Genomic DNA, 21,116 nt, shown 5'->3' on the forward strand with positions numbered 1-21,116 from the left:
ATCTTCTCTGAACCCTCTCCAACATCAGAACATCCATTCTAAGATAGGGGGCCCAAAACTGCACACAGTATTCCAAATGAGGTCTCACCAGTGCCCCATAGAACCTCATCAACACCTCCTTACTCTTATACCTTATTCCTCTTGAAATGAATGCCAACATAGCATTCGCTTTCCTTACTGCTGATCCAACCTGGTGGTTAACCTTTAGGGTATCCTGCACGAGGACCTCCAAGTCCCTTTGCACTTCCGATTTTTGAATTTTCTCCCCATCTAGATAATAATCTGCCCGATTATTTCTTCCTCCAAAATGTACAATTGTACATTTCTCAACGTTGTATCTCATCTGCAATTTCTTTGCCCACTCTCCTAGGAACTGACCAAGTCTCTCTGCAACCTTTCCGTTTCTTCAACACTTCCTGCTCCTCCACCTATCTTGATGTCATCCACAAACTTAGCCACGAAACCATTTAATCCGTAATCCAAATCATCGATATACATTGAAAAAGAAGCGGCTCCAACACCGACCCCTGCGGACCACTGGTAACCGGCAACCAATCAGAATAGGATCCCTTTATTCCCACCCTTTGCTTTCTGCCTATCAGCCAATGCTCCACCCATTCCAATATCTTTCCTGTAATTCCATGGGCTCTCATCTTATTAAGCAGCCTCATATGCGGCACCTTATCGAAGGCCTTTTGAAAATCCAAATACACAACATCCACAGCCTCTCCGTTATCAATCTTAGACCATAAAACCATAAGACAAAGGAGCAGAAGTAGGCCATTCGGCCCATCGAGTCTGCTCCGCCATTTTATCATGAGCTGATCCATTTTATCCTATTTAGTCCCACTGCCCCGCCTTCTCACCATAACCTTTGATGCCCTGGCTACTCAGATACCTATCAATCTCTGCCTTAAATACACCCAATGACTTGGCCTCCACTGCTGCCCGTGGCAACAAATTCCATAGATTCACCACCCTCTGACTAAAAAAATTTCTTCGCATTTCTGTTCTGAAAGGGCGCCCTTCAATCCTGAAGTCATGCCCTCTCGTACTAGACTCCCCCATCATGGGAAACAACTTTGCCACATCCACTCTGTCCATGCCTTTTAACATTCGAAATGTTTCTATGAGGTCTCCCCTCATTCTTCTAAACTCCAAGGAATACAGTCCAAGAGCGGACATATGTTAACCCTCTCATTCCTGGAATCATTCTAGTGAATCTTCTCTATACCCTCTCCAATGTCAGCACATCCTTTCTTAAATAAGGAGACCAAAACTGCCCACAGTACTCCAAGTGAGGTCTCACCAGCACCTTATAGAGCCTCAACATCACATCCCTGCTCCTATACTCTATTCCTCTAGAAATGAATGCCAACATTGCATTCGCATTCTTCACTACTGACTCAACCTGGAGGTTAACTTTAAGGGAATCCTGTATGAGGACTCCCAAGTTCCGTTGCATCTCAGAACTTTGAATTCTTTCCCCATTTAAATAATAGTCTGCCCGTTTATTTTTTCTGCCAAAGTGCATAACCATACACTTTCCAACATTGTACTTCATTTGCCACTTCTCTGCCCATTCTTCCAATCTATCCAAGTCTCTCTGCAGACTCTCCGTTTCCTCAGCACTACCGGCCCCTCCACCTATCTTCGTATCGTCAGCAAACTTAGCCACAAAGCCTTCTATTCCATAATCCAAATCGTTGATGTACAATGTAAAGAGAAGCGGCCCCAACACTGATCCCTGTGGAACACCACTGGTAACCGGCAGCCAACCAGAATAGGATCCCTTTATTCCCACTCTCTGTTTCCTGCCAATCAGCCAACGCTCTATCCACGTATGTAACTTTCCTGTAATTCCATGGGCTCTTATCTTGTTAAGTAGCCTCATGTGTGGCACCTTGTCAAAGGCCTTCTGAAAATCCAAATATACAACATCCACTGCATCTCCCTTGTCTAGCCTACTGGTAATTTCCTCAAAAAATTGTAATAGGTTTGTCAGGCAGGATTTTCCTTTAAGGAATCCATGCTGACTTCTGCCTATCTTGTCATATGCCTCCAGGTACTCTGTAACCTCATCCTCGACAATCGACTCCAACAACTTCCCAACCACCGACGTCAAGCTAACAGGTCTATAATTTCCTTTTTGCTTCCTTGCCCCCTTCTTAAATAGCGGAGTGATATTTGCAATCTTCCAGTCTTCCGGAACCATGCCAGAATCTATCGACTTTTGAAAGATCATCGCTAATGCCTCCGCAATCTCCACAGCTACTTCCTTCAGAACACGAGGGTGCATTCCATCTGGTCCAGGAGATTTATCGACCTTTAGCCTATTCAGCTTCCTGAGTACTTTCTCTGTCGTAATTGTGACTGCGCACACTTCTCTTCCCTGCCACCCTTGAGTGTCTGGTATCCTGCTGTCTTCCTCAGTGAAGACTGATGCAAAATACTTGTTCAGTTCCTCTGCCATCTCCTCATCTCCCATTACAATTTCTCCAGTATCATTTTCTATCAGTCCTAAATCTACTCTCACCTGTCTTTTACTCTTTATATACTTGAAAAAGCTTTTAGTATCCTCTTTGATATTATTTGCTAGTTTCCTTTCATAGTTAATCTTTTCTGTCTTAATGACCTTCTTGGTTTCCTTTTGTAAGGTTTTAAAAACTTCCCAATCCTCTGTCTTCCCACTAATTTTTGCTTCCTTGTATGCCCTCTCCTTTGCTTTAATTTTGGCTTTGACTTCTCTTGTCAACCACGGTTGCATCCTTCTTCCACTCGAAAATTTCTTCTTTTTTTGGAATATACCTGTCTTGCACCTTCCTCATTTCTCACATAAACTCCAGCCACTGCTGCTCTGCCGTCTTTCCCGCCAGTGTCTCTTTCCAGTCAACTTTGGCCAGTTCCTCTCTCGTGCCACTGTAATTTCCTTTACTCCAGTGAAACACCGACACATCAGATTTCGGCTTCTCTTTTTCTAATTTCACAGTGAGCTCAATCATGTTATGATCACTGTCTCCTAAGGGTTCCTTCACCTCAATCTCTCCAATCACCTCTGGTTCATTACACAATACCCAGTCCAGTACAGCCGATCCCCTAGTGGGCTCAACAACAAGCTGTTCTAAAAAGCCATCTCGCAGACATTCTACAAATTCTCTCTCTTGAGATCCAGTGCCGACCTGATTTTTCCAATCTACTCGCATGTTAAAATCCCCCACAATTATCATAACACTGCCCTTCTGACAAGCCTTTTCTATTTCCAGTTGTAATTTGTAGTCCACATCCCTGCAGCTGTTTGGAGGCCTATAAATAACTGCCAACAGGGTCCTTTTACCCCTGCTATTCCTTAGCTCAACCCATAAAGATTCTGCACCTTCCAATCCTATATCACCTCTTTCTAATGATTTAATATCATTTCTTACCAATAAAGCCACGCCTCCCCCTCTGCCTACCTTCCTAACCTTCCAATACACCGTGTATCCTTGGACGTTCAGCTCCCAGAGACATGCATCCTTTAGCCAGGTCTCAGTGATGGCCACAATATCATACCTGCCAATCTGTAGCTGTACAACAAGATCATCCACCTTATTCCTTATGGTGCGTGCATTTAAGTACAACACCTTAAGACCAGTATTTGATACTTCTTGCTTTGATTTCACTGCAACTTTATTGCACTGCAACTCATCCCAATGGCTACACATTTGCCCCATCACCTGCCTGTCTTTCCTGACATCTTTACTGCTCACTATCTTAGATTTATTTCTGTTTTCCCCTTCCTCCTCTCTATCATTCCGGTTCCCATCCCCCTGCCAAATTAGTTTAAACCCTCCCTAACAGCTCTATTAAACTTTCCCGCCAGGATATTGGTCCCCTTCGGGTTCAGGTGTAACCTGTCCTTTTTGAACAGGTCATACTTCCCCCAGAAGAGATCCCAATTATCCAAGAATCTGAAGCCCTGCCCCCTACACCAGTCCCTCAGCCAGGCATTCATCTGCCTGATCCGACGACTATTGCCCTCGCTAGCACATGGCACAGGTAGCAATCCCGAGATTACTACCCTGGAGGTCCTGCTTCTCAGCTTCCTTCCTAACTCCTGGAAATCTCTGTTCAGGACCTCCTCCTTTGTCCTATCTATGTAATTGGTACCAACATGTACCAAGACAACTGGCTGCTCACCCTTCCCCTTAAGAATATTCAGGACCCAATCCGAGACATCCCGTACACTGGCACCTGGGAGGCAACACACCATGCGGGTATCTCTGTCAGGCTCACAGAATCTCCTGTCTGTTCCCCTGACTATGGAATCCCCCATGACTACCGCATTTCTCTTCTCCCTCCTTCTCTCCTGCACAACAGCGCCAGGCTCAGTGCCAGAGACCCGGTCACCGTGGGCGTCCCCTGTCAGGTCATCCCCCTCAACATCCAGAACAAGATATTTGTTGCTGAGGGGGACAGCCACAGGGGTGCTCTCCACTATCCGGGCATTTCCCTTCCCTCTCCTGACAGTCACCCAGTGTTCTGACTCCTGTAGCCTAGGAATGACTACCTCCCTGTAGCTCCTGTCTATTACCTCTTCACTTTCCCTGATAAGCAGTAGGTCTTCAAGCTGCAGATCCCTAACACTGTCTCTGAGGAGCTGCATCTCGGTGCACCTGGCGCAGATGTGGCCATCAGGGAGGCTGGAAGTCTCCCAGGATTCCCACATCTGACACCCTGAACAAAGCACTAACCCTGCAGGCATGCTATCTAATTCTACAGGAATGAAACAGGAAAAATAAGTCTACTCACCCACTTACCTCGCCAAACAGACAAACTTTTTAAACCGTTAGCTGTGAGAGCCCTGCTGTTCCTGTCTGTCCGGGCCGATTCGCGAAAGGGGTGGCGGAGGGGGGGAGAGAAAAAAGAGTTGGCGCTTCGCTCTCGCCTCTTCCCGTTTATCGCCGAAGCCCGTTGAAGCCAAAGCCCTACACTCCGCTACCGCTCACTCCGCTGCCCACTGTATAGGGTGGTCGCCTTTTTAAACTCTCCGCGTGGTCCTGCTGACGTCACGCGCCTGCGCAGTCTCGCCCTTCTTGCACTCGAAGAAGTTTTTAAAAAAACTGCCTTCCTTCACAATTCAACTCCCACGACGCTCTGTAGTCCCGATGCAAAGGAGCTATCTTATTTGAGATTACCACAAAAAATTCCAATAGGTTGGTGAGGCAAGATCTTCCCTTCATGTAACCATGCTGGCTTGGGCCTATCTTGTCATGCACCTCCAGGTATTTCATAACCTCGTCCTTGATGATTGACTCCAATAACTTTACAACTACCGATGTCAGACTAATAGGTCTGCAATTTTCTTTTTGCTGCCTCCCTCCTTTCTTAAACAGCGGAACTACATTTGCGACCTTCCAGTCCTCTGGAACCATGCCAGAGTCTATTGATTCCTGGAAGATCATTTCCAATGCCCCTACAATCTCCAAAGCCACCTCCTTCAGAACCCATGGGTGCACCTCATCTGGTCTGGGAGACTTATCTATTCTTAGTCCATTTAGCTTCCCAAGCACTTTCTCTCTAGTAATCTTGACTGTACCTAATTCTATTCCCTGGGACCTCTGGTTATCAGGTATGTTGCTAATGTCTTCCACTGTGAAGACTGATGCAAAATACTCATTTAGTTCTTCTGCCATCTCTTTGTTACCCATTATAATTTCTCTAGCATCATTTTCAATCGGTCCTATATCTACCCGTGTCACTCTTTTACTCTTAATATATTTTTTAAAACTCTTAGTATCCTTTTTAATGTTAATTGCCAACGTCCTTTCATAATTCATCTTTTCATCTTTTCTTTCCTAATGACTTTCTTAGTTTCCCTCTGTAAGTTTTTAAAAGTCATCCAGTCCTCAGTTTTCCCACTAATTTTTGCTTCCTTGTACGCCATCTCTTTTGCTTTTATTTTAGCCTTAACTTCTCTCGTAAGCCACATTTGTGCCATTTTTCCATTCATAATTTTCTTTTTTCTTGGAATATATTTTTCCTGTACTTTCCTTATTTCTTGTAGGAATTTCATCCAATTCTGCTCTACCGTCCCTCCATCTAGCTTATTTTTCCAATCCTACTTGGCCAGTTCCTCTCTCATACCACTGTAATTTCCTTTGTTCCACTGAAATATCGATACACCTGATACCAGCTTCTCCTTTTCAAATTTGAAACTGAACTCAATCATATTTTAATTACTACTTCCAAGAGGTTCCATTACCTCCAGCTCCCTAATCGCCTCAGGTTCATTACATAGCACCCAATCCAAAACAGCCGATCCCCTGGTGGGCTTATGGACAAGCTGATTTGTGTAGACTACATCTTTAGTGTTATTTAAGTAACTTAACCTAATGCAGATTAATGAAGATTCCCAGAATGAAACCTAGCTATCTGCCTAGCTTCATGGGGTAGTCTATTCCATAACTTGAGCAACACACAGAAAGTGCTGGTGAAATTCTGACAACATTTGTGGATGGACGTCAAGTTTTTGAAAAATACAGCACAGGAACAAGCTCTTCTGCCCATCTAGTCTGTGCTGAACTATTTAAACTGCCTGCTCCCATTGACCTGCACCAGGACCATAGCCCTCCATACTCCTATCATCCATGTACCAATCCAAATTGCTCTTCAACATTGAAATTGGTTGGCATGCACTACTTCCTTATTCCACACTCTCACAACCCACTGAGTGAAGAAGTTTCCCCTCATGTTCCCCTTAAACATTTTACCTTTCTCCCTTAACACATGTCCTCTAGTTGTAATCCCGCCCAATCTTAGTGCAACAAGTGATACACCTGCCCCTACACCTCCTCCCTCACTACCATCAGGGCTCCAAACAGTCCTTCCAGGTGAGGCGACACTTCACCTGTGAGTCTGTTATCCGTTGCTCTCAGGGAGATTGGGAGACTGCTTCGCTGAGCACCTTATATTTCATCTCCAACCTGATAGCATGAACATTGATTTCCCAAACTTGTAGTAATTTCCATCACAACCCCCCCCCATCCTTCACCAGTCCCCATCCTCTTTTCCCTCACTCACCGTAACTCCTTGCCTGCCTGTTGCCTCCCCCATTTTCTTTCTTCCATGGCCTGTTCTCTCCTTCTCCAGCCCGGTATCCTTTTCACTAATCAACTTTCCAGCTCTTTACTTCATCCCTCCCCCTTCCAGTTTCACCTATCACCTGGTGGTTCTCTCTCCCCTCCCCCCACCTTTAAATCTACTCCTCATTTTTTTCCTCCAGTCCTGCCGAAGGGTCACAGCCCAAAATGTCAACTGTACTTTTTTCTACAGATGCTGCCTCGCCTGCTGAGTTCCTCCAGCATTTTGTGCGTGTTGCTCAGTGGAAAAAGCCTGTTTGCATTTACCCTATCTATACCCCTCAGAATTCTGTAAACCTCTATCAAATCTCCCCTCAGTCTTCTACGTTCTAGGGAATGAAGTCCTAACCTATTCAATCTTTCCTTATAACTCAAGTCCTCCAGACCTAGCAACATCCTTGTAAATTTTCTCTGTACTCTTTCAACCTTACTTACATCTTTCCTGTAGGTAGGTGACCAAAACTGCACACAATACTCCAAATTAGACCTCACAGAGGAGAATGGCCAGATTTTCGATCTATAGTTATCTCTGATGGAATTTTCTAACACAGAAGTGTTATACAACTTCAACATTACATCCCATCTCCTTTACTCAGTACTTTGATTTATGAAAGCCAAGTGGCAAAATCTTTTTTTTATGACTCTGTCTATCTACCTAGACTCTGATGAAGGGTCTCAGCCCAAAATGTCAGCTGTGTATTTCCCTCCATAGATGGAGTTCCTGTCTTGCTGAGTTCCTCTGGAATTTTGTGCGTGTTAAAAACATAGAAACATAGAAAATCTACAACACAATACAGGCCCTTCGGCCCACAAAGCTGTGCCGAACATGTCCCCACCTTAGAACTACCTACGCTTATCCATAGCCCTCTATTTACCTATTTACCATGTACCTATCCAGGAGTCTCTCAACAGAGACTTAAAAGACCCTATTATTTCTGCCTCCACCGCCCCCGCCGGTCCATTCCACGCAATCACCACTCTCTGCGTAAAAAAACTTACCCCTGACATCTCCTCTGTACCTATTTCCAAGCACCTTAAAACTATGCCTCTCGTGCTAGCCATTTCAGCCCTGGGATCAATGCCTCTCATTATCTTGCTCAAGGTTTCCAGCATCTGCAGATGATGAAGTGGTTCCAGACCAGTGTGTGACCATTGCTCTATTTCTTTGATCCACATATGAAACTCAGAATATATCCATGGGGAGGCTGTGGTTTCACCTGGTCTTATTATTCCCGATTTTTCTTCCCTCTCTTCCCTCTCTTCCCCACGACTGTCTATTCCCCCACTTCCTCCATACAGTTACCATCAAGGTCAGGCCCACTGTCCCCTGTTCACACTGACATGCACGTTACTTATGTGGCAGAGACTGTGTGTGGGGTTCCTCCTTGTCCTGTGTGGTGTTCTTTTCTGATGTGTCACTGAAAATTCCATCAGAGATAACTATAGATCGAAAATCTGGCCATTCTCCTCTGACCTTCCTCAATAACAAGGTACAGAACTGCTGCTCACTGGATGTTTTTTGTTTCTTGTACTATTCCCTGCAAACTCTAGAGTCTGTTGTGCGTGAACATCCCAGGAGATCTGCAGTTTCTGAGACACTCAATCCACCACATCGGGTACCAACAATCATTCCACAGTCAGAGTCACTTAGATCACATTTCTTCCTCATTCTGATGTTTGGTCTGAAGAACAACTGAACCTCTTGACCATGTCTGCATGCTTTTATGCATTGAGTTGCTGCCACATAATTGGCTGATGAAATATTTGCATTAGCGAGCAGGTGTACAAGTGTACTTTGATAATCAGAATCAAAATTAGAATCAGGTTTAATATCACCAGCATACGTTGTGAAATTTGTTACGTTTGCAGCAGCAGTACAATGCAAACATAATAATAGAGGAAAAAAATGACTTACAATAAATATATATTTACTGTAATTCACAGTTAAATAGTAAATGTAACAATTTTATATATATATAAAAAATATGGTTAAACAAGTAGTGCAAAAATAGGAAATTAAAAAAGTAGTGAGTTGGTGTTCATGGATTCAATGTCCATTCAGAAATTGTGTGGCAGAGGGGAAGAAGCTTTTCCTGAATCATTGAGTGTGTGCCTACAGGCTTTTGCACCTCCTTCCTGATGGTAGTAATGAGAAGAGGGCATAACATGGGTGATGGGGGTCTTAATGATGGATGCTGCCTTTCTGAGGCATCGCTCCTTGAGGGTGTCTTGGATACTACAGAGGCTAGAGCCCACGATGGAGCTAAGCTTACAACTCTCTGCAGCTTATTTTGATACTGTGCAGTAGCACCCCTCCCCCGTACCAGACAGTGATGCAGCCAGTTAGAATACTCTACACAGTATATCTGTAGAAATATTCGAGTGTTTTAGGTGACATACCAAATCTTCTCAAACTCCTAATGAAATATAGCCATTGTCTTGCTTTCTTTATAGGTTGGGATTAGGTTAGGTCCCCAGAGATATTAACTTCCTGGAATTTGAAATTGTTTACTCTCTCCACTTCTGATCCCCCTATGAAGACTGGTGTGTGGTCCCTCATTTTACATCTATTTTCTCAATTAGCTTTGTTGTAAGAGTTGTCCCAAATAAGCGACCGCACCAATTAACCACTGGGCCAATTAACCAAAATCCACTGGCAATGAAAACACTTCACTTGCAATACTGAAATGATATTTGCATATGATGACTTAAAAAAAATCTTTGAGACGAAGAATTAAACCACTGCCTGTGTTGTTTTTTTAAAACCAACTTTCGACTGTTTTTGGTCTTCCCTTCTCTAATTGACTGTCATGATTCAGCGAAAGCTTATTTCCCACACCGTCCTGAGGGGTTTCTTCCCAAAATATTACAAATCATAGACACAAGAGATTCTGCAGATGTTGGAAATCTAGAGCAACACACACAAAATGCTGAAGGAACTCAGCAGGTCAGGCAGTGTCTGTGGAGTTGACATTTCAGGCCAAGACTCTACATCAGAACTGGAATGGAAAGGGGCAGAAGCCAGAGTAACAATGTGGGTGGAGGGAAAGAAGTACAAATTGGCAATTGATAGGTGAGACCAGGTGAGCTTAAAGGAGGATGTGTGGGTTGGGGTGGGGCGATGAAATAAGAAGCTGAGAGGTAATAGGTGGAAGAAATAAAGGGCTGAAGAAGGAGGAATCTGATAGGAGAGGACAGTAGACCCTGGAAAAAAGGGAAGGAGGGGGTCTTGGGCAGGTGAGGAGAAGAGAAGGGGTCAGAGGGTTACCGGATAGAAGAGAAGAAAGGGAAGGAGGAGTGGACCAGAGGGAGCTGATGGGAAAAGAAGGGGTCAGAAAGGAGAGGAGAGTAGGCCATGTAAGGAGGAGAAGGAGGAGGGGAACCAAAGGGAGATGATAGGCAGGTGATGAGAAGAGAAGGGATGAGAGGGCAACCAGAATGGAGAATGGAAAAAGAGAGAAGAGTGACAGGGGAGAAATTACCAGGTGGTTGAGAAATCAATATCATGCCATCAAGTTGGAGGCTACCTGGACGGAATATGAGATGCCTCTCCTCCAATCTAAGAGTGACCTCACCATGAGAGTGGAGGAGGCCATAGACCGACATGTCAGAATGGGAAAGGTAGGTTCAATTGAAACGAGTTCAATTGCTCTGAGAAATAACTTCCCTCCACAATACCCTTGTGTATTTCTAACTTCTGCTGTGCTCTGATAAATTATGATGCATGAAAGTAAGGGATTTTTTTTAACAAGTTATCAGACTTCTTTTTAAAAGAGAAGAAATAAATGTGCATCTCTCTGGCAGCTGTGCATTTCAAGAGACTTGCTAACTAATCGTCTTCCAACAGGATGCTATTCTCTTCTACATCCCTCAGATTGTCCAAGCTCTTCGATACGACAAGGTAAGGAATACATTGAATTAGTCTGATGAAAGATAAGTAGTATTATGTTTGAACAGTTTACACCTGGTTATTTTGTTTGCAACATTGAACTGAAAGGTTGAGAAACTCATCAAAATAGGTTTATTTTTGTCCCTCACTGTTGGTAATATGTTGTAGGATTTAAGAATGAGGTTATTTGTAGATAACTTGATGGCCTGTTTCTATCCTAACGCTGGTTCAGTGGTCCAATTTAGTATCAGAGAATGTATACAACCTAAAATTCTTACTCTTGCAGACATCCACGAAACAGAGAGGAAAAAATCCCAAAGAATGAATGACAGAAAGCGTTTGAACTCCAAAGCCCCACTCACCCCTCCCACACATAAACAGCAACAAAAGCATCAATCCACACCCCCTCCCCATCACCCACCATGCAAGCCGTAGCAAAGCCCCCACAGACCATGATCTAGAGTCCATCAAAAACAACTGTCCATCCCAAAACTTCGACATCCCAGGCAAGCTCTCTCTCTCACTAATGAAGGAGAGAGAGGTATCGCTCCTGCCACAGCGAGAGAGGATTCCAACAGCTCGCTGCTACAATCTGCAGCGTTGCTTATTCGAGTCCCCAGCAGACTCTCTCTCACCATCAAAAGAGAGAGTGAGATCACTCGAATACAGAGGTCTCCAACAGCTGTGCCCGCTGTCTCGATATTTCAATCTCCCACAGCACTTCAGTTGGCAACATGGGCGAGGAATTGAGTCATCTTCAGGGCTGCACCCCGAAGGCACATGTCATCCAAGCCACTCCTGGAGATACTGAAATGCGGGTCGCTTGGCGATTTCCGAAAGCAAGAACCCACCCCCCCGTGAAGGACGTAGTTTGAGGGCAGTTGTTGATCATGGACTCCAACAGGACCCCAACCACCTTGGGAAAAAAAATGAGAATATAAAAGCAATGATGTAATGTTGAGACTTTATGAGGCACTGGTGAGGCCTCATTAGAGTATTGTGAGCAGCTTTGCGCCCCTTATCTTAGAAAGGATGTGCTGAAACTGGAGAGGGTTCAAAGGAGGTTCACAAAAATGATTCTAGGATTGAATGGCTTGTCATGTGAAGAGTGACTAATGGTTCTGGGCCAATATTCACTAGAGTTCAGAAGAATGAGGGGTAACCTAATTGAAACCTATTGAGTGGTGAAAGACCTCGATAGAATGGAGAGGATGTTTCCTGTAGTGGGAGAGTCTAAGACCAGAGGACACAGCCTCAGGATAAAAGGGTGTTCTTTTAGAATGGAGAGGAGGAGGAATTCCTTTAGCCAGAGAGTGCTGCAGCTGTGGAGGCCAAGTCTTAATGTGGTGTTATAGATTCTTGATTGGTCAGGGCATGAAGGGATATGGGGAGAAGGCAGGAAATTGAGGGAAAATGGATCAACCATGATTAAATTGCAGAACAGATTCGATGGGCCAAATGGCCTAATTCTGCTCCTATATCTTATGGTCTATAAAGGAAAAGAAAGACACACAAACAAGAGATTTAAACTGTTTCACAGATGAACTGGAAGAAGTTGTTCTGGTCCACGAAAACCTCTGGTGCCATTTTTAGCTCTCGTTGGCTTTGTTCACACTTGAGATTTGGATCAAAGGGATAAAGAGACATCCCTTTAACACTGAGGTGAGGAGGGATTTCTTGAGCTGGAAGGTGGTGAATCTGTGGAACTCACTGCCTCAGAGGAAGGTGGAGTCCACGTCTTTAGGTGCATTTAAGGCAGGGATTGATAGGTGCTTCATTAGTAAGGTGGGGTGGTGAAATATTATGGGGAGAAGGTGAGAGAATGGAGGTTGGGGGGAGAAAAAGCCATGATTGAATGGCAGAGAAAACTTGATGGACCAAATGGCCTTAATCTGCTTCTATGTCTTACGGTAGTTTCACTGTGACTGCTTCATAGCTTAGAAAATGTCCAGAACAATTGACTCCACAGTCACAGCGATCAGACTCCTGTGTCTTTATGGATCTCATAGCGTTTCCAGGTTTTGCTGGTCATGTTCCTGATCTATAGATTTCAACTTTCCTTTTCCGAGGCAAATTACTGGAATAGATCACACATCTTCGGGACTCATTGTTAGCATGACACCATCACAGCTCAGGACCTTCCAGATTTCGGAGTTCAATTCCAGCACCATTCTGTAAGGAGTCTCTGTGTGTCCTCCAGTCACCTTAAAATTATGCCCCCAAATTAGCCATTCTATTTATTTAGAGATACAGCGCAAAGTTGGCCCTTCCAACCCTTTGTGCTGCACCACCCAGCAACCCCAACAACTCCAGTTTAATCCTAACCCAATCATGGGGCAATTTACAATTACCAGTTAACCTACCTGGTTCTTATTTGGACTATGGGAGGAAACTGAAGCATCTGGGGAAAATCCCACACACTCCATGCGGAAGAATATGCAGAGACTCCTTACCGAGGACGCTGGATTGAACTTAAAACGCCATTACCCTGAGCAACAATAGTGTCATGCTAACCACTATGCCAGGGGTCCCCAACCTTTTTTGCACTGCAAACCGGTTGATTATTGACAATATTCTTGCAGACCAGCCAACCCAGGGTGAGGGGGGGGGGGGAGAGTGGGGGTAGGGTTGACAACGGACAAGAGTAGCAGTCAAATACGTTGTTTACCCCGAGAAAGACTACCATGACCATGAAGCCTTGTGCGGGCACCAGTGTGCATGCGTGTATGTGCCGATTTTCTTCTACAAGTTGTTTTTGGCGATTCTCTTTCGGGGGCGGGGGGGATGTTAATCACAACCGGAATATAGGTGATAAGTGGCTAGTAAACTCAATTTCGTTTCTAAAAGGGTTCATCTAACGATTTTAATATTAAACACACAGCGTATATTTTCCTCGCATGAATTTAGTGATAAGTCAATTATCAGGGGAGGACAGGGGAGCTTGAAGTAAGTGTTGAACGAACTTCCAGTATAAATGGTAGAGGCAGGTCCGATATTATCATTTAATGAAAAATTGGATAGGTATATGGACAGGAAAGGAATGGAGGGTTATGGGCTGAGTGCAGGTCGGTGGGACTAGGTGAGAGTAGTGTTCAGCACGGACTAGAAGGGCAGAGATGGCCTGTTTCCGTGCTGTAATTGTTATATGGTTATATAAGTCACTTATAAGTCAATAGCATCATAACATTTTAAGTAACATTTGGATATTAAACACACAGCACATACTTTCCCCCTATGAACATATAAAATCATTGCAACACACCAATATCGCTGAATCAGTGGAAGCCCTGGGCTTGTTTCCCTGCAACAACATGGAGGGGTGACGGGAGACAGCGATACTCGAACGGGGTTCCTTATGTCCAGTCTATTCCGCAATTTAGTTTTTGTTGCATTCATTGCAGAGATACGTTGGAAATGGAAGCAAAGTTTTCAGTGCTTTCATGGCTATCTCAGGATATTTAGCCTTGACTTTGATCCAGAATGCCGGCAGAGATGTTATGTCAAATATACTTTTCAGCCCGTCGTCATTTGCAAGCTCGAGGAGTTGATCTCCTTCCCGCGCTGACATGGATGACGCGTGCGTAATGACCTCGCGTGTGTTCAAGCTCAACAGTGGCCGTGACAGGGAGTGAGGAAAGGTGCAGCTGACTCATATCGCCAAATCATATCGATTCCTCGTAGCGCATGCTTTGCGGCCTGATGGTTGGGGACCACTGCACTATGCTACTTTGATGCCCCTTCTTTATATGCATATTACATACACGATGCCAGGTCTTACCAACGTCTCCCTTTAACTTAGGCCCCCTTGGCTTAGTCTAACCAACATCTCCCAATAATTCAGGCTCTCTAGACCTAGTCTAACCAGCCCCCCATAATTCAGGCCATCAAGTCCTGGCAACATCCTCATAAATCTTTTATTTTTATTTTCATTTTCATTTTCATTTAGCGATACAGTGCGGAGTTGGCCCTTTTGTCCCTTCAAGCCGCGCCGACCCAGCATCCCCAATTTAACCCTAACCTAGTCACAGGACAATTGACATGACTGTTTAACCTACCCTGTATATCTTTGGAATGTGAGAGAAAACTGGACCGTTCAGGGAAATCCTATGCATTCCATGGGGAGGAGAGGACCATAAAATACAGGGGCAGAATTAGGCCATTTGGCCCATTAAGTCTGCTCTGTAATTTCATCATAGCTGATCCATTTCTCTCTCAGCCCCAATCTCTGGCCTTCTCCTTATATCCCTTCATGCCCTAACTAATCAAGAATCTATCAAACTTTGCCTTAAATATACCCAATGACTTGGACACCACAGCTGCCTGTGGCAACAGATTCCACTCTCTGGCTAAAGAAATTCTGTTCTAAAAGGGCACCTCTCTATTCTGAGGCCGTGTCCTCTAGTCTTGGACTCCCCCACCATAGAAAACATCCTCTCCACGTCCACTCTATTAAGGCCCTTCATCATTCAATAGGTTTCAATGAGGTCACCCCACACTTTTCTGAATTCTAGTGAACTCCAGACTCCGACACCCTGAGCTGTAATAGCGTCACACCCTTTAGAGTCATGGAGTCGTAGAAAAGTACAGCACAGAGTAAGACCCTTCGACCCATTTGCCAAACATTTAAGCTGCTGTCAGCCTGCACCAGGACCATACCCCTACCCTTTGACCTGGATGACCCTACCAAGAGCAAAAGCATAAAGCCCTGACTACAGCCAGCATAGCTCTCTGGGTCGACTGCATTTCTTTATGCAGTTTCTTTGAATTAAACAAAATAAGGCAAGTTCTCCAGCTGCAGAGAACAACAAATGCCGTGCATTCTAATAGAACTTCATCTTCACCTGTCATTTCCATTCATTCATGTTCTTTACAAATTATTCTAGATGGGCTACGTAAGGGAATACATCTTGTGTGCAGCTGCCAAGTCACAGCTTTTAGGTCATCAGTTTATTTGGAACATGAAAACCAACATATTCACTGATGAAGAAGGCAGTCATAAAGACCGTAAGTATTGATCCTGTGGTACTGCACAAGAACAGTGGTTGTGTATCTATTGTGATTAGTCATAGTCATACTTTATTGATCCCAGGGGAAATTGGTTACTTACTTACTGATGTAACGCCGCTGGTGTTTAGAGCAGCAATGAAGCTCCTCCATCTCTGGTGGTGTTCAGGGCTTGCTTCATTGTGCCAGTAGCTTCCTCTCGGTTTTCACTACTGTCAATCATGCAAGTCCCGGGCGGAGACTCAGTTGCACTCGGATATAGAAGGATTCTTCATTGCTGTTTCCCTAACAGTTTTGTTGACCAGTCACGGTTACCGCCCCCCTAACCCCCCAGAACCTGGAGGACTGGTGGACCACTCGTAGTCTGGCCTGTACCCTTTGACCTGTTTGGCATGAGTGACCCTACCAAGAGCCAAAGCATAAAGCCCCGACACCAGGCAACATGGCTCTCCAGGTCATGGAGGCACACAAACCTCCAAACCAAAACAAAGTTGTGATCCTCTGGGAGGCAGATCGTGATGTTGACAGGAATTTCTTTTTTAAATCCATCACCAGCGAATAGTTCTGACTTTGTGCATTCCTTCCCTGGTTATCTTTTTGCTCTCAATATACTAATGGAATCTCTTAGGATTTAAATGCTAAACATCAAGAGTTAATTCATCATCATCATTACATGCTGCTTTTTATGATGTAAACAATCATACTCTTATGACCGTGATTGTTCTTAGCAAATTTTTCCATAGAAGTGGTTTGCCATTGCCTTCTTCTGGGCAGTGTCTCTACAAGACGGGTGACCTCAGTCATTATCAATACTCTTCAGAGATTTCTCTGGTTGCATAACCAGGACTTGTATATGTATCAGCCGCTCATATGACCATCCACCGCCTGTTTCCATGGCTTCAAGTCAAGTCAAGTCACTTTTTATTGTCATTTCGACCATAACTGCTGGTACAGTACACAGTAAAAACGAGACAGTGTTTTTCAAGACCATGGTGCTACATGAACAATACAAAAACTGCACTGAACCACGTAAAAAACAACACAAAACTACACTGGACTACAGACCTACCCAGGACCGCATAAAGTGCACAAAACAGTGCAGGCATTACAATAAATAATAAACAAGACAATAGGCACAGTAGAGAGCAGTAGGTTGGTGTCAGTCCAGGCTCTGGGTATTGAGGAGTCTGATGACTTGGGGGAAGAAACTGTTGCGCAGTCTGGTCGTGAGAGCCCGAATACTTTAGTGCCTTTTGCCAGATGACAGGAGGGAGAAGAGTTTGTATGAGGGGTGTGTGGTGACACTGATCAGGTGGAGGGGGTAGTGGGGGAGGGAGGCTAGGCTGGTGCTACACCTTGCCCAAGGGTGACCTGCAGGCTAGCAGAGAGAAGGAGTGCCTTACACCTCCCTTGGCGAAGATGTATCTACACACTGCCACCCTAAAGAGTTAATTATTTCAGCCAAGTTTGGCACAAAGGAGAAAGTTAATGTGAGGTGCTTCAGACTGCAGAAAATGGCCCTAATATTTTCAAGAGATCGATTCCCTCAGTGGGGCTGTGATTTTGATGGAACAATCTCTTGGGTGGACTTGCAAAACAAGACTTGTGTGCACAATAACTTTCCAGAGTGCAGCTGGGTGGGGACATCAGCAATGGAGCCAAATTCCAGCCTCTAAAGCATGTGAAGATTAATGGGTGGATTCCCCACGAGCTATTGTCACTGCCCAATCAAGCTGATGAATGGGGTTTGGCATCAAACTGTGGAAAATCTGCCTTTCCAATGCCGCAGATCCACATTAAAGGGAGAGATCAAAAATAAAGAACTCTGATGACAGCTAAAAACTGGAGGAAATAGTTACCTGCTTGTCACTTAGTTGGCAAATTGCCCTGATCCTGCTCCAAGTAAACATTGAGATGAACAGTATTCAAATCCTGAATGGACAGATGTCATCATAAACACAAGATGCTGAAGGAAGTCAGCAGTCAGGCAAAACGTAGAGTCGACGTTTTGGGTTGAGACCCTTCATCAAAACTCAGCCCAAAGCATCAACTGTTTATTCATTTCCATAGATGCTGTCACGGATAAACTAGTGAAATTTAAGAGACTACTAGACAGGTATATGGAGGAACTTAAGGTGGGGGGTTATATGGGAGGCAGGGTTTGAGGGTCGGCACAACATTGTGGGCTGAAGGTCCTATACTGTGCTGTACTGTTCTGTGTTCTGTCTGACTTGCCGAGTTCCTCTCGCTGTTTTTGTGTGTTGCTCTGGAATTCCAGCACCTGCAAAGTATCTAGTGTTTATGTCTTATGTCTAGTATTAAATACTGATATCCAGTTCTTCATAAGTCTTAATTGTTCGTTAACTGACTTGTTTGTCAGTTCAGAGTGCAAAAGCTGGCCCTGCAACCAGGCTGGGAACTGAGTCTGCTGTCAAAGCTCAGGGACATTAAGGTTTGTGGCTGGAGCCACTCAGTGGAAAATTAATAATTTTATTGTGTAAAAAATTGTGAAATGTAAGTGTAAACACAGGAGATTCTGAAGTTGCTGGAAATCCAAAGAAACAGACACAAAATGCTGAAGGAAATCAGCAGGTCAGGCAGCATCTATGGAGGGGAATAAACCCCGATGTGTACTGATGAAGTGTCTCAGCCCGATTGTTTATTCTCCTTCATAGATGCGGTCTGACCTATCGGGTTAATAGAACCTAGGACATAGAACAGTACAGGCTGTTCAGCCCACAATGTTGTGTTAACCTTTTAACGTACTTGTAAGATCAATCTAACCCTTCCTTCCTACGTAGCCCGTCATTTTTCTATCATCCATGTGCTTTAAGAGTCTCTTAAATGCTCTAATGTATATGCCTCTATCACCATTCTCTTTGGGGGAAAAACACTTACCTCTGACATTCCCCCTCGGCCCCCCCCCCCCGGCGTTCCTTTACTCCAATCATTTTTAAATTTTGCTCTTTGGTATTACTCATTTCCACCCCGGGAAGAAGTATTTGGCTATCCACTCAATTAATGCCTGTTATTATCTTGTACTTGGTGGCAGGGTAGAGATACATCACTACCGAAGGAGGTTTAAGGTGCAGGTCACCCCTGGGCAAGGTGCAGCGCCTGCTTAGACCCCCAGTCAGAGTCACATGAAATCGTGGGAGCAGGTGGTGGATGGTCGTATGAGCACCAGGTTCATGTCACAAGTCCTGGTTATGTGACCACTGATGCCAGGCAGGCAATCTCTGAAGAGTATTGAAAATCACCGGAGTCACCTGACCTGTAAAGACACTGCCCAGAAGAAGGCAATGACAAACCACTTCTGTAGAAGAAAAATTTGCCAAGAACTATCATGACCGTGGAGACCATGATCAACACGGCACATAATGATAATGATGATAATTATTTTGTACACCTCTGTCAAGTCGCCTCTCATCTTCCTTTGCTCCAAAGCTCCTTCAACATTTTGTGTGTGCTGAAATAAAATTGTGCTGGGTGTTATTACAGTAGCATCCAATACCTGCTGGTTCTATTAACAAAGTTTTACTATAATGGTTTTCTATGTGTTTTGCTGGCAGCTGATATCGGCGACTTACTAGAACAACTGATTGAAGAGATCACTGTGTCTCTGTCTGGCCCAGCAAAGGACTTCTACCAACGAGAATATGACTTCTTCAACAAGATCACCAATGTCTCAGCCATCATTAAGTAAGATGGTTTCCTCTCTAAATCTCAGTCAGGGTTTGAAATGGATGCAATGAATGTTGTGTTACCCACGCCAGTTTACCAGGACCACTATCATTCCAAAAACTGCACGCAAGGATTTTTCATCTAATTTGAATCAGTCAGGAAAGAGGATAGAGGTTAAAGCTCAAAGTTCAAAGTAAATTTATTATGAATGTACTTACATATGTCACCATATATGACCCTGAGATTCATTTTCAAATAGTTCAATTTAATCCCAGCAAATGTATACAGTATACAACCTGAAATTGTTACTATTCTTGTGGGCATACTCAATAAATCTACAGAATAATAATAATAATAGAATCAATGAAAGACCACACCAATTTGGATGTTCAACCAGAGTGCGAAAGACAACAAACACAAAAAGAAGGAAATAATAAATAAATATGCAATAAATATCGAGAGCATAAGATGAAGAGTCCTTGAAAGTGAGTCCATTTGTTGTGGGAACAGTTCAGTCATGGGGGAAAAAGAAGTTAAGTGGTTATCCCCTTTGGTTCAAAAGCCTGATGGTTGAGGGGTAGTAACTGTTCCTGAACCTGGTGGTGTGAGTCCTGAGACTCCTGTACCTTCTTCCTGATGGCAGCAGTGAGAAGAGAGCATGTCCTGGGTGGTGGGGGTACCTGATGGTGGATGCTGCTTTCCTGTGACAGCGCTCCATGTAGATGTGCCCAGTGGTGGGGAGGGTTTAACCTGTGATGGACTGGGCCATATCTACTACTTGTTGTAGGATTTTCTGTTTAAAGACATTGGTGTTTCTATACGAGGCCATGACGCAGGCAGTCAGTACATTCTGCACTTCACATCTATAGAAGTTTGTCAAAGTTACTCTTCATTCTTCCTATTGAAGTGGATCACTTCATTAAACTTCAACTGCTATGTGTCTGCCCATTTCACCTGCTTCTTTACAGCCTGCTGCATTCTATTGCTATCTTCTTTGCAGTTCACTAAACCAGAAATTTAGCCTCATCTGCAAATTTTGGAATTGTGGCTTGTACTCAAGTCTGAGTCGTTAATAAAGATCACAAAATGCAGTGGTCCTAGGAGTGGCACTGTAGTGTAGCGGTTTGCACAACACTTTACAGTATGGGCTTAAATTCCCGACGCTGCCTGTCAGGAGTCTGTGCGTTTTCCCCGTGATTGGATGGGTTTCATTCTGGGTACTCTGGTTTCCTCCCACAGTCCAAAGACCTACTGGTTAGTATGTTAATTGGTCATTGTTCTATGATTAGGCTAGGGTCATATTGGGGGTTGCTGGGTGCAAGGGTTGGAAGGGCCTTTTCTCTGCTATATCTCAATAAATAAATAATTAATGTGATCCTTGGGAGTAGACCTTACTCCTGTGTGAGAAACAACCATTCAAC

General features: G+C 44.2%; 1 protein-coding gene across 2 annotated transcripts in view; it reads left to right on the forward strand.

Annotated features, from left to right (window-relative positions):
• Positions 1-21,116, forward strand: part of LOC134360064 (phosphatidylinositol 4-kinase alpha) — a 267,869-nt gene that overhangs the window by 208,958 nt on the left and 37,795 nt on the right. For both annotated transcript variants that reach the window (XM_063074140.1, XM_063074141.1), the window contains 3 exons: positions 10,966-11,019; positions 15,891-16,011; positions 19,584-19,713. In XM_063074140.1, coding sequence (XP_062930210.1) covers positions 10,966-11,019; positions 15,891-16,011; positions 19,584-19,713 — 305 coding nt within the window. The remainder of the gene's footprint in view (positions 1-10,965; positions 11,020-15,890; positions 16,012-19,583; positions 19,714-21,116) is intronic.

This window comes from Mobula hypostoma, chromosome 21 (genome assembly GCF_963921235.1).
Source record: "Mobula hypostoma chromosome 21, sMobHyp1.1, whole genome shotgun sequence".
Lineage (NCBI taxonomy): Eukaryota > Metazoa > Chordata > Chondrichthyes > Myliobatiformes > Myliobatidae > Mobula > Mobula hypostoma.